Source organism: Cyclopterus lumpus, chromosome 18 (genome assembly GCF_009769545.1).
Source record: "Cyclopterus lumpus isolate fCycLum1 chromosome 18, fCycLum1.pri, whole genome shotgun sequence".
NCBI lineage: Eukaryota > Metazoa > Chordata > Actinopteri > Perciformes > Cyclopteridae > Cyclopterus > Cyclopterus lumpus.
Window position 1 is genome coordinate 12,914,876 of NC_046983.1, and position 12,765 is coordinate 12,927,640.

The 12,765-nt window shown below is 44.9% G+C and overlaps 1 protein-coding gene across 1 annotated transcript in view; it reads right to left on the bottom strand.

Moving 5' to 3' along the window:
- The window catches only part of nrxn2b (neurexin 2b), a 346,947-nt gene that overhangs the window by 18,562 nt on the left and 315,620 nt on the right, over positions 1 to 12,765 (bottom strand). Inside the window, exon 14 of the mRNA XM_034557186.1 lies at positions 7,199 to 7,288. Within this exon, the coding sequence (XP_034413077.1) occupies positions 7,199 to 7,288 (90 nt within the window). The remainder of the gene's footprint in view (positions 1 to 7,198; positions 7,289 to 12,765) is intronic.

The following is a 12,765-nucleotide window of genomic DNA, read 5'->3' on the forward strand; positions in this document are numbered from 1 at the left end:
TTTAAAGGCAATTTGGGCGGCGGGCAGTAGCGGGTTGGGGTAGCTGGACGGGAGAGGAGAGGGGTTGAGGGGGGATGCTGAAAAAAAAAGAAGCCTCTGCATGACAAGCAATCACAGCCCTTAATGTGGCAGAGCTGGATGTGGCGCTGCAGCAGAGGAGAGGGTGTGCGCGAGTATATAATAACTTGTGAAATATGTCAGTGAAATGACCTTTATGTTTGCGATAGTTGGCCTTTTCAAGCAGTGTGTATTTGCCCAACATTTAGTTACATATGCCTTTCACTCGGTGTGTTTGCATGTGTGTTTCGACAGCTCACTGTGTGTGTGTGTGTAGCAGACAGCACAGCTCACAGGGTTTGCATATTGATGAGGGTCTATTGTACCAGTTTTAGGGCTTGGATGGCGGCTGCCTTACATCTCTCCTCAGGGTTCTTAAGGTGACAGGCAAGAAATGAGCAGAGGCTTAGGATGGGGCGATTAAAAGATATTTATGTATTTGTGAATGAGACAGATGAGGACGAATAATAACACGATGTAACAATTGAAAAGCTGTTTTGCATATTCAAACAAGACTTAGCCATTCTAGCCGCTCTGAGAGGCTATACGTGACAATGCTAACAGGCTGATTAGCAGTTAAAATGTTTGCGGTGTTCACAATCTTAGTGCAGTGTGTTAACATTAGCATTAACACCAAGTATAGCTGATTCTGGATGTGCTTTGGTCATAAAACAATGTATTAGTATTAAATGTTGACCCGATTATGTCGCTAAATGAAAAGTTAGAGGATTATCAAAGTCCTCACAATTCATCCTTATGAATTGTACATACGCACAAAATTCTATTGCTATTGATCTAATAGTTGTTTTCAGTCTCTCTCTCCTGCATGCAACCATTCCACGAAGAGACAGCGACAGCTGCCGATGGTGCACGTATACTGGAACTATTATGTGGCTGTTATGGCTCGAGACAGCCATGTATTCCCCCTACAATTTCAATAGTCCCTATTTCATTTAAATCCATGTAGTGTCCTCTCATAAAATCCATAGGGGAATATATAATCAACTAAGCAGCACACAGCAAAGTGTAGTAATATAGCTCTGAAGGGATATGCATAGCAATGTGATGGAGACTGAGAGCCAAGCAACATAAAGAAGTGGAGGGGCAGCCTGCGGAGGACTGAGCAGTCAAACATATATTGTACTTCTAGGCATGTGAATCCTCCTTGACTAGAAATTGTGCTTCAGAGTTACTGCAGCCTAGTAAATCTTTGCTCCTGTCCTACAGCCGGAGATAACACAGTATCCTGGCTATAGCTGTACTCTCACTGCTGCCCAAATAGGGCATCTGGGTTAAAGAAGGTGGGCACGACTAATTCTAAAGGCATTACCATCCACGATCACACCCGCCTTCTGTTGGATCACCCAGGGGTGCTTAGTGGCTGATAGCTTAGGAGGCGTTACAGCTGGAGCAAGAAGCCCTCTGATAAACAATAAATCATCACCATTAAAGAATCATATATGTAACATGTAATTTACTTTCTTTTGGTACTGGCCATAGGGCAGCGCCTGAGTTATCGAATGCCTGAGAGAGAGAGGCGCTAAAGAAAGAGGAGGTTGGACAGGGACTGAGAGAATGGGGACATGAGAGATGACAAGAGCAAGGGAGGATGACAGACGAGTAGGACAGAGAAAGGGCGAGGATAGAATGTCAAAGAGACAGAGCGAGGGCATGGGGGGAGGGGCGGAGGGAGCGCATGACGGGCTTGATAAAAAAGAACAAAAGGAATCATGCAGTTGAAGACTGTGGCTAGGTAAGAGAGATACAAACAGTAACACATTGGGAGTAAGATAATAAGAAAGATGTAGGAGGAAATATAGTGAGTTAGTGAGAACAATGGCAAAACAAAGCACAATGAGGGAGAGGATATTGAATGCCTGCTTCCCTACTCTGTTTCAAGTGGGGCTCTGGTTACTGTGTGGTTGTCTACCTGAGGCCAGAGATTCCTGTATCTGTGTTGTTTGACCAGAAAAGAGGCTCATGGATGAGGGGAGGATAGGATTGACCATTTAACTCGGGTCCAATACTAATGCGTTATCAGGACTTGCTGAAGGGGTGGAGTGGAGGTGGTCCAATAGATCTTTCTGCCTGTATTTTTTTTCAGCCAATGTTTTTTTTCTATACTTACTCTTCCCCAAATTTGTATCCTACCTCTCCATGGGGACATTGATTGTGTCTGGTTTCTGTAAAAAGGCACCGTGTGCTTGAGGATTTTCCGAATGAAGGACCTTTTAACCTTCAGAGTTAAAAGGTTTTATCAGGTTGGTACAGGTTGCATCGCTTTTGTCTGATGTCCGTTACAAATACTTCTTTAGACAAATGTAAACTGCAGAGTAAGCAGGTAGAGCAACTTTCCGGTTGCAGCTTTGCATCGGTGCATCATCCTCCTCAACTTTATTTCTGAACATAGAGAGAAGTGGCTGTTGTGGTGGGTAATGTTGCTGAGCCAAGCCAAGCAAAGTGGTCCGGGCTTGGGCCACGCTCGGCGTGCTAATGCACAGTGGAATAATGTCTGTATATGTCTGCTACAACCCCCAGAATGTAGGTGGGGAGTACGGGAGGGGGTGGTGGTGCTTGGCCCCTCCCCTGGCTGTAACCCGGAGGCCGAGGGAGATTGAAAGGGAGGGTACGGAGGATGATCTAAGCGTACCCATCCTCGGTGGAGGGGATATGAAAAGGACTGCAGCTGGAGAGAGCGCCATCTCTCCACCTCCGCCGTCATCATTACGCCTCTCTCATCCTCACGCCTCTCTCATCCTCCCTCTACTCCTGTTATCTCATAGAGAGGAGGGATGCCATATGGTTGTAAGAAGCTTCTATCCAAAAGGTTTTCTCTTTGCTGAGTCGCAGGGTGGGAGGGATGGCCCAGAATTCATCTCAGTCAATATAGGCTTTGTGATGTGCCGAGCAGAAAGTTGGACTGTTCGGCACGCACAGTGTTTATGGGTTTGTGCTCACAAATCCTTAATGCGCCTGCAGAATTTCTAGTATCCCTATCAACAAACAAGAACTCCCCCTATTTCCATTTTCTTCTCCACAGAAAAAAAAGAAGCAGGAGGGAGAAAGACTGGAGCACAATGGGGCTGGGATGCTGACAGAGTCGATTATGAAGTGTTCCCAACTTATCTCCTTGGCACACCGCTCTCTTTGGTAATTAAGAGCATTTTGCTTTTTTTTTCCCTCAGAAGTTGGGCTGGTTTGGCTAGAACACTATGAATGTTTGACAATGGAGATGAGGGGCCAAATGTGGCATGAAGCTATACTGAAAGCCTTGTTTAGAAGCATGGAACACTGCGGTCCTTGAAGGTAGCCGAGGGCGGCGAGATTGTGGTGGTGACTCTACCCGAGACAGTAGGCCGGATTAAATCAGACGTGGCTCTATCTCTGATGCTATATCTGTACATAGATCTTAAGGACGTGATACTGTCGAGGAAGAGACACAGAGAGAGATGACGAGAATCTTTTTTTTCATTTGCATGGTGGGGCACCATGAAATGTCAGCAAAGTGTCCCTTCTTTAAGCCACTTTTCCACTCATGAGCAAGCATGTTAAAATGTATACAACTTCCCTCAAATATGGCCATACAGTGCAGGGAGATCAAACAAGAACAAGATACTGACTCAGCAGGGCACGGAGCTCACCATGGGGCTGAAAGACAGACTCACACGGATCTACGCTCTGTTGACTGCAGCCTGATGTGAGAGAATCCCTGAAATGAAGCCGGGATCGTCATGAATAGTTGATCTGGACCAACGCCTGGCCTGGAGATGTTGATTTGGGCTCTGGCCCCCACACCATGTGGGAGGACTTGATTGCCTTTGATTAGCGAATGGAGGAGCTCACACCAGACGATAAAACCCTGAACATTAAACATGGTTCTCCAGCTTTGCTCTAGCTTTCAGGCCACAGAGACCCGGTGTGGTAGTATTCCTCCCTGCACTCATGGAGCTCGACTCAGCGCTTGATCGTCACGTTGTTTGGGAGCTCTAGAGGGATAGACTCCTCACCAGAAGAAAGCTCCAATTCTTCGAGCAGCTTTATTCGCTTCCTTGCTCATCTGCTAAAGGGAACAGCTGAAGGGAGTTGGTTACTGCTGGTTATTTGTAATCTTTGTAAGCTCCCTGATGAGATCAGGAAGCAGCAACACATTATTTGTGCCTCTCGAGAAAAGCTCGTCAGGTTTTTGGAGAGGGATGGCGTTAACGGTCGAGGAAAAAAACAAGAAGAGGAACAAAGCAGAGGGAGGGGCAGGAGCAGAGAAAAAAAACCTGGAATGACAGATCTATCACAAGCCGAGAGAAAGACGCAGGGAAAAGAGGGTGCATCTCAGTAAGTTTTGGCACCGATAGAGCTGTTGAAAACTTTTGGCACCGTGACTTTTCCCCTCCAATGGATCCCCGTAATGGCTGCCGTTCTGGATTTAGTCAGCGGCCACAGTCGGCCAGAGATGCCCGCTCTGATCTGCCTCACGGAGATGGGAGACTGAGCCTCGGAATGTGATGCGGGGACACAGCACGCCGCCACAGCACAGCTCTCCTCTAGGACACATTGACTTCCATTACACCCCAGTGTGACTAAAACACCGATTGGTGAACGCCATTGTGAGCGAATTAGTGCTCTTATACTGTTCTCAGAGACGTGGGGTTTTTCCTGTGCTCGTTGAATTTCACAGAATTGCTGAAACATTAAAGGCACTTGGAGAGGAGACCCGTGGGGCTGATTGTTTGGTGCACACTGGTCAAGACCCTTTGAGCCGATAATGTATAAAAGTCACCACATGTTGGCGACCAAACACCTTGTGTTGGTAACACAGCCTGAACTGGACATCTATTACAGGATGAATGGTGCAGGCTGTTTACCACACAGCAGTCTGTAACTCTCATTCAGACATTCACACAGCATCCAGCCTGCATAGCACATGACATATAGCACAGTACACTTAAAACACGTTCCTTAGCAGTGAAAACAATAAATGTTAAAGGGACCTCAATTTCAAACACATTTGGTTGAAATGACCTAGAGCAGAAGCGTCACTTTTTTGAATTTGGCGTTCAGTTACTTGTTTCATTTGAACCCTCTGAGTTTTGCATCACGTGGAAGTGGAGACAAGGGGAGCAAGATGCCAGCAGAAGATTGGTTTCTTTTAGTAGAAGTTAGAACTTAGTTAGCTTTTTTTATTTGTTTTGTTTTTTTAGGTCCCAAGTGATCGCCGCGACCTGTCCAAGTTCTTCCAAATACTGACATCCAGGTCCAATTGCGTTCAAATGTTAAACATAATTTATAACAAGGTTATAACTGAGGGCTCTCTGAATTTGTCACCAGCGGGGCAAAGCTGGAAAGTTTCTCGAATGGTTTCTAATTTGCAGCGGAGGGTGGGGGAGTCGTGAGAGAAGCCCTCAGCGGTTAGTGTGGGGGGAGTTTGATTTGCTGTTAGGTGGTTAGATTCTGCTTAGACGTTTCTTATGTTCTAGCCGCTTCCTCATCAAAGCAACGGATTTAACCCTTTGAGCTTGGAAATGTCCCCTAATCCCCCCTCATTATTCTCGACTAAGATGTCATATATGCAAACAGTATATCAAAAATATCATCGCCGCTTTGAAAGACCTCACTTGAGGCTTGATGGGTATTATTTGTTCATTTCCTCTTGCTACTTTCTCAATGCTCTCATCTAAATGATTGGATGCAGACTCATTTAGAACTATAGAAGAAAGAGCATTATGCATTCCCTTTCAAGCTCATTCTCTTTAGACTTCATGGCATGCACAAATCATTTAAAAAGTGGATAAGCCATTTTTTATTGATCCGATTTTTCATCCAACATTAATCTCCCAAGTCTTTTTGATTCTTATTTGTGTCCTCACTTCTGCTAGGTAAGTTAGGACCCCCCCCGGACATATCCGAGGAGCACAGAAGTGAGTTTATAGGAGCTTGACATGAATGCACGGATTGTTTTGTTTTCATTAAATAAATATGCAAGTGCATGAATATTTCCGTTTGCTCTCTGAGACTCTTTCTATCATCTGAATTTCCTCCAGCCAGTTACAAAGCAGCCCGAAAGCTAATTGGCTAATACTTAAAGTTTTAAATTCATGATAATCTCAACACATCTCACATTTTAGGCAAAACATAATGCAAACCTAAGTCTCGGATCGTTGGACATTCTAATAATCTAATATTACCAAACCTACTCCAAATGAATCGATGCATGTATATAGTTTCCTTATAAATATAGTTGTTTGAAACTACCAGACCTCACAAAAAGCACAAAAGTGCATGAGAAATAAAGGTCTGCAATGCTTTTATTGCAATGCAGACACGTTTTTCAGCCCCATTAAGCTGTCTTTACTACTCTTTCTTTCATTTGTTGAATCAACCACCTTCAGCAGCACAAACACACGGCACAAAACAAAGACAAAGAGGTTGGGACATTCGGCACTCAAAGGGTTAAAGAATCATCACTTTGTTGGCGCCACACTGGACCCTTGTGGCACGAGTCGTGCGGCCCCGCCGTGCTGCAAATGACTACTGAACAAACACAACAGTCCCTTTAACTTTTAATGACTTCCACGCAAGATTTTTTTTCTTTTTTTTTCTCTCTCTTCTTGGAAATCCAGGGATCATTTTTGTTTTCACGAATGACTAAATATAGTCACTGCAAATTCACATTCAGCCAACAAAAGACACAGGAAAGAAGCAAACGGAATCAATAGGCTATTTACATGGTAGTTAGGTTATTAGGGGGTTATGTCGGGTTATTTGGAGGTTAATTCTCTGAAGAGATGCAGCCCCAGTTTTAGGTGCTTTGGATATGGTCCCCGTGGATATTTGCATACCAATGCTAGAGAATTTTTTTGCCAATTATTACACAGTAAACTGCCTCAACTGGGTAAGCTGGGCTGTCAAATTTAGGCAAATGTCAGTTTTCACATACCAATTGAGATAAGGAAGCATTGAATGAGTTATGATTTATCAGCCAATTACTGCAAGGCATGTTACAGCTGGATTAAAGGGGACCTACAGTTCTGTGAGAGAGCCAAATCACAAACCACCCCTGTTGCGTGGCACTGCACCTCCTCCAGAGTGGTGGTTAACGGAAGGTTAGGCGGTTAGATCATTAGTGGAGTTAAAGGGGTTTTATTACCTTTGTCGAGTAGCCACTCGTCAACTACCCGACCAAGTCGGTATGGGATTCTTTGTCTAGCAATAGCCAGGCGCTCATTATCAAAGTTCCCTTTAAGAAATTAAGAGAAATTAAGAGAGGTTACAAAGAAATCTGGAAGTTGAAAGGTTAGAGGTTAGAAGGGCAACATGGCAAATGTTTAGCAAGTTATGTACTTTAAATCAGCTTTAGTTAGGACAGGAAGAACTTGAGGATGTGTTTTTGGGCTGGTTTGTTTGGTTAGACAAGTTAACAGCATTCTAGTTACCTTGAGTTTAAGTGCTTATTTTTTAAACAGATTTATGAATTATTTAGATATAGTGTGAAAGCATTTGTAGAAACCAATGATAGCTATCCGCAAAGTGAATACAATTTAGAAATGCATTAGCAGTAATGAAGTAAATTAAGCTAGAATCACACACATAACCAGCAATCATTGAACAACAGAATTATACACAGGGAAGGAATAAAGCAGAAAAGAAGATATTTCAATGTCAATGGCAATAAAGCATTGTTATTTCACAAGAGAACATCACACAGTACTAAAACACATGTCATGGTTGTTTCAAGGAAGACATATTTTGGTTCCCACAAAGAGTTTGTTAGATCATCACCTCCCAAATCCGACAACAGGACGGCACTCTTCCCGTGGAGCATCACTTCCCTTTGGATCCGACGGCTCCACTTCAACTGAAGCGAAAAGGATTTAGTGAAACTGTCTCCACTGTTTTTCTCTTCTTTTCCCCTCTTATGCATTAATTGAGCACTTCTCAGTGGCACTTAGCAATTAGCATCACTTCATCAGCGTGTCAAAGAAGTTTCATCACCGCTGAACAAACTTATTATCCCTCACTTCACATCAATCAACCTCTGGGTCATGCTGCGTGCATCTCCAGCACTGTCAATAGAACCAGAGCCGGAATTAGGCGAGATGGTGGCTGATGAAGGCCGGGCTGGGGGTTTGATGAAGCCTAATGTGGTGGCAATGTCAGAGGCTTAATTAGGGTTCATTGTCTATGTCGAGCAGCAATCTTCACAGAGTATAGGCTATGCTAGCACAGTGATTCTCAAAAAATGGGGTCAGGGAATCCCCAGGCGTCCTTGAGGAGGGACAAAGCTCCAACAAAACCTGTTATCATTGTGATTTACTGGAATTTATCCAATTTACAACATTCATGAGTGAGAAACTATATAAAAAATGTGTCACTTACCACATCAAAGTTGCTATAATTCTACGACTCTAAGGGCGCGTTCAGACCAGTCCTGTTAAGGCCGGCTGAACCCGGGGCTTTTACCCCCTTGGTGCAGTTTGTTTGGGTTGGTGTCAACGAACGCTCTGTGGACCTCCTCTAAGGACTATTAGGTGGACTCTGGACTGGTTCATTTCTGGTTAAACACCATTTGAACCAATGACAGGAAGTGAACAATTGATGTGTAATTTCTGTGTTATCTTTTGTTACTGGTGAACTAATAACCATTTGAGACGTGACTTTGTCAAGGCAAACTGGACCTGTTGGAAAACTGAAACAAGGTGTCAACCTCACATTGGATCGCTACAGGGACCAGGCATGTGAATGTGTACTCCATGATCCCCCCACTACCTCAAGCGCCACAGAACTCCAAAAAATCAATCTCCAAGTAACCTCTATTTACTCCTGGCTATATTATCGTGAGCCACTGAAAGCCAAGACGAACCTCAGTGTGGTGAAATGGATTCCGTGAGGAACTGTAGCTGTGATTTCCCCCTAAATCAACACTGAACAAAATATGCCGTTGTCTCTGACAACACAATATGAGCAATTTTAGGCCTGAATGTGAGTCTGACATGGAACGCCGGAGAGCCATTGGCTTATGAAATTGTCTGCGGAGAGACACGTTTAAAGACTGAAGCAGAGTTTGGGACCAAACAGGCGAGCTCTGAAGTCCTGCATCCTAACCAGTGTACTTTGATGTTGCTACCCCCCCTCCCCTGCCCCTCTGCTCTGTGTTGCTGCAGTGATCTAAAATAGACCACCTCTCAGTTCTGCAGTACCTACTTCCACTCCCCAGGGGTCTCTCTACCCACGCATGCCTGCACAATAAAGGCTCACACACGCATGCGTGTGTGTGTGTGTGTCCTTTGTATGAACAGTTTGTGCATGGCAATGAAAAATGAGTGGAATGAATGACAGCTGTCAGGCGGCTGGAGAGGCAAGCAGGATGAGCATGTACCAGTAGACGGTTCCAACGCACCAGATGACCTCGTGACTTTGGTCATTTAAACTGAAACACCTGTTGATCTGAAAACGGTTGTGAAATTCTGTAGAACTCGAGTCTTCTTTTGGAATATCGATTCTGAGAACCGAACGTGCAACAACCAGACATTTTAAAGCTGGAAACAGTTTTAATTTAACGTTTAAAGCTCACTAAGTCGTCTGGGTGGCTGTTGCAAAACAACCACTTCCTCTGCACGCACATATCGGATGACGTTGACTGTAAAAGGGTCTATGATGCCTCAATCCGCCCCACGGCGGAGACATGTCTTAAAAACATTTTCCAGCCTTTTCTAGCAACTAGTAACCCATCCGCAATGGCACCAAACTGTTCTGAGAACTGTACCCCGGCATGTTCGTGTGACCAATCACATGCATGTGTTCACACTGCACTTAAGATTAGCTAGGTACCACTCTGCCTTCTGGAGAGGAAAGGCGGTGTGGCAATTACAGGGCACCTCACGCACACACAACCCCACTTTAGAGATGACATCGGCACTCTGCAGCAATCACTGTAGCAGGGCTGGGGGGAGGAGAGGGAGGGCTGGGGGGGGGGGTTGAGAAAAGGTGATCCAAATAATAACAGAGTGAAATGAAAATAGTGGGAGGCAGCGGTCCTCAGTGAGATGAATCAATCCTGTGCGTGTATCTTCTCCTCCCACCTCTGCATGTGCCGTCTCGTCCTCAAACCTGACTACGCCTCCTCCCTCGCCCAACGTTCTAGTCTGAGTCACGCTGAGGCAGCCACTTGCAGTGATCCAATGAGGGGGGCCATTTTATCAACCATGTAAGAGTTCATGATGTGCGTCAGCTGGAGAGATGTGGTTCTCCCTCTAGTGGCAGCGGTTGGACACCGCAGGCAGGAAACAACGCCTTAAAATCTTTTTTTCCCTCTGTGCCTCCGTGGAAGGTTTCCTTCCTTTTCTAATTTCCTTCATCCTTGCTTCACTCACTTATAATATTGTCCTTCCCTTGTTCTCGAACAATAACTCATCCACACTTCGTACTGTCTATTTTCTTACCCTCCTTCCATGCCCCATTCTCTCTCCTTGAACCTTGACTACCTCCCTTGTCTCCCAATTCCCTCCTTTTCCATTATTCCTTATTTAGCTTCTGCTCCTTCCTTCCTCCACAATCATCTTTTTATTCCTCCACTCCCCTCAAATTTCTCCCATCCATCTTTGTCCTCTCTACCTTATTTATTCCCCTCATCCAAAGCCTCTTCCTTACTTCCTCCTCCCTCCCACTTAAATCCCTTTTGTTTTGTTCACCTTCACTCCAGCCCCCCCCACCCCCTCTTCAATGCCTTGTAACAGAGTGCATATTATTACTGGGAGATTAAATATGGTACATTGTGACAGAGACTGCCGTTCATTACCACACACACACACACACACACACACACACACACACACACACACACACACACACACACACACACACACACACACACACACTCTCTCTCACTCTCACACACACACACCCACACACACACACACACACACTCAGTCAGACTGTGTGTGTAGTGGGGGAAAGTACACTGAGTGTGTGTACAGTATGCAAATGTATGTGTGTCCTTTCCCTGACAAACAGCAGTGAGTGACAACCTCCTCATCAACAACCAAAAAACGTCGGAGGAATCAACAAACAATGGTTTTGTGTATCCGCTCGACACAAAACGTTGGACGAGGGGAAGAAAAAGCGAGGGGGAGGTGATGGCGACCACGGAGAGCAGGATGCAGTGCGATGCCACCGGAAAATAATCCCAAAAGGTTTTCTTTAAGCGTCGTCCAAACTGTCGCAGAATCTACATTCCTCCGCTTCCTGCTTGTTTGTTTGCATGTGTTTGCGCTCGCAATCCTTGGAGAAATAAGTCATTCTGAGGGAACCAGGGAAACTTTTCCCCTCTCGGCCGCCTCCCCCACCGGCTGAAGCCTGCTCTGCATGAGAATGGGGGGATAGATTAAACAGCTGGGCCCTTGTCTTCCCCCCTTCGCCGCCATTATCGCACTTGCTCCGCTCCCAAGACTATTCCCTTTGCCGGGTGTGAAAGAAAGCAAAAACAATGCTATCGGCGCTCAAGGAAATCTGATATACAACAGAGAGGAATATTATCGGGACTCAAAACTTTTGAGCCATTTGATATTCTTAAATTGCCAACCTTCTCTACTGGACACCAGTGGCTACAATATGATTAACATTATCTTGAAGTTGAGATGAAATAATAACTCTTTTAGATATTTAATAATATATGCAGCAAAAATTACAAAAACTCAATTTCTTTGGTGCTTAACTAAGCTAGTAACGACCAATTTAAACCAATTTCCTGCAACATTCTAACCCCTGCCCACTTTTGGGGTTTGCAGGCCAATCAAATGCAAAGCACGGACTGGGACTTTAACGGCGCATTGCACCGATTTATTTGACGTGTCAAAGTTAATTTACTAGTCAAGGGCTGAAAACAGAAAACAAAACAAAAATTCCCCACACATGTATACTCTAATTAAAGATGCTATTGGTTGCATCATGGGAAATGCAGGATTCTAGGGATTTTAATAATGATGAGGTGCATGCAATCGTCACGTCTCATTCTCAATAAACTAAGAAACTTGCCTTTGTCCTGCAGTGTGATGCATAAAGTAACAAATCTGATAGCACAATAATATGTATCATAAGGAAAACATGGCCTTAACATGTCAGTCTTGTATACCTAAAGTATATCTAAAGCTTGAAGGAGACATTGGTATTTCCTTAATCATCTACTTCAGCAGGAGTTCTTCGATTCATCAGACATGCTGGCAATATAGCATATGGGCAAAAAGCTTTGAATTCAAATTAGAAATGCATATGAATAGAGTATCTCAAATAAAAGGTTTGAGCTAAAACATCAACGGCTGCTCTGTACTTTTCCACAAGAGTCATGCATGTATAGCCAGCCAACACGCATGCGGCTCTGGACCGCCCGAGGCTCAGAACCCCCCCCCCCCTGTTATCTCCAGTCTGGGAGCCAGAAACCTCCACATGTTCTGCGTCTGGAGCTTCGGCTGGATTAGCAGCCATGATGGGACCCGTCCTGGGCAGGTACCACAGCTGCTGCGCCAGGGGGCAGGGCAAGGGCATGCCGACTGACTGGCACTTTGGGGAGACACAAAGTGAGGTGGAGGACGGCTGACAGTCGTGCTCGGAGTGCAGAGCGTCTTGTGTCACCGTCTGTCTGGGAGGGCTGAGTTCTAGCGTGCTGATAATCCAGCATGTGAATCTCACGCTGTTCCGTCTCCTTCTGTGTCGGTACATATG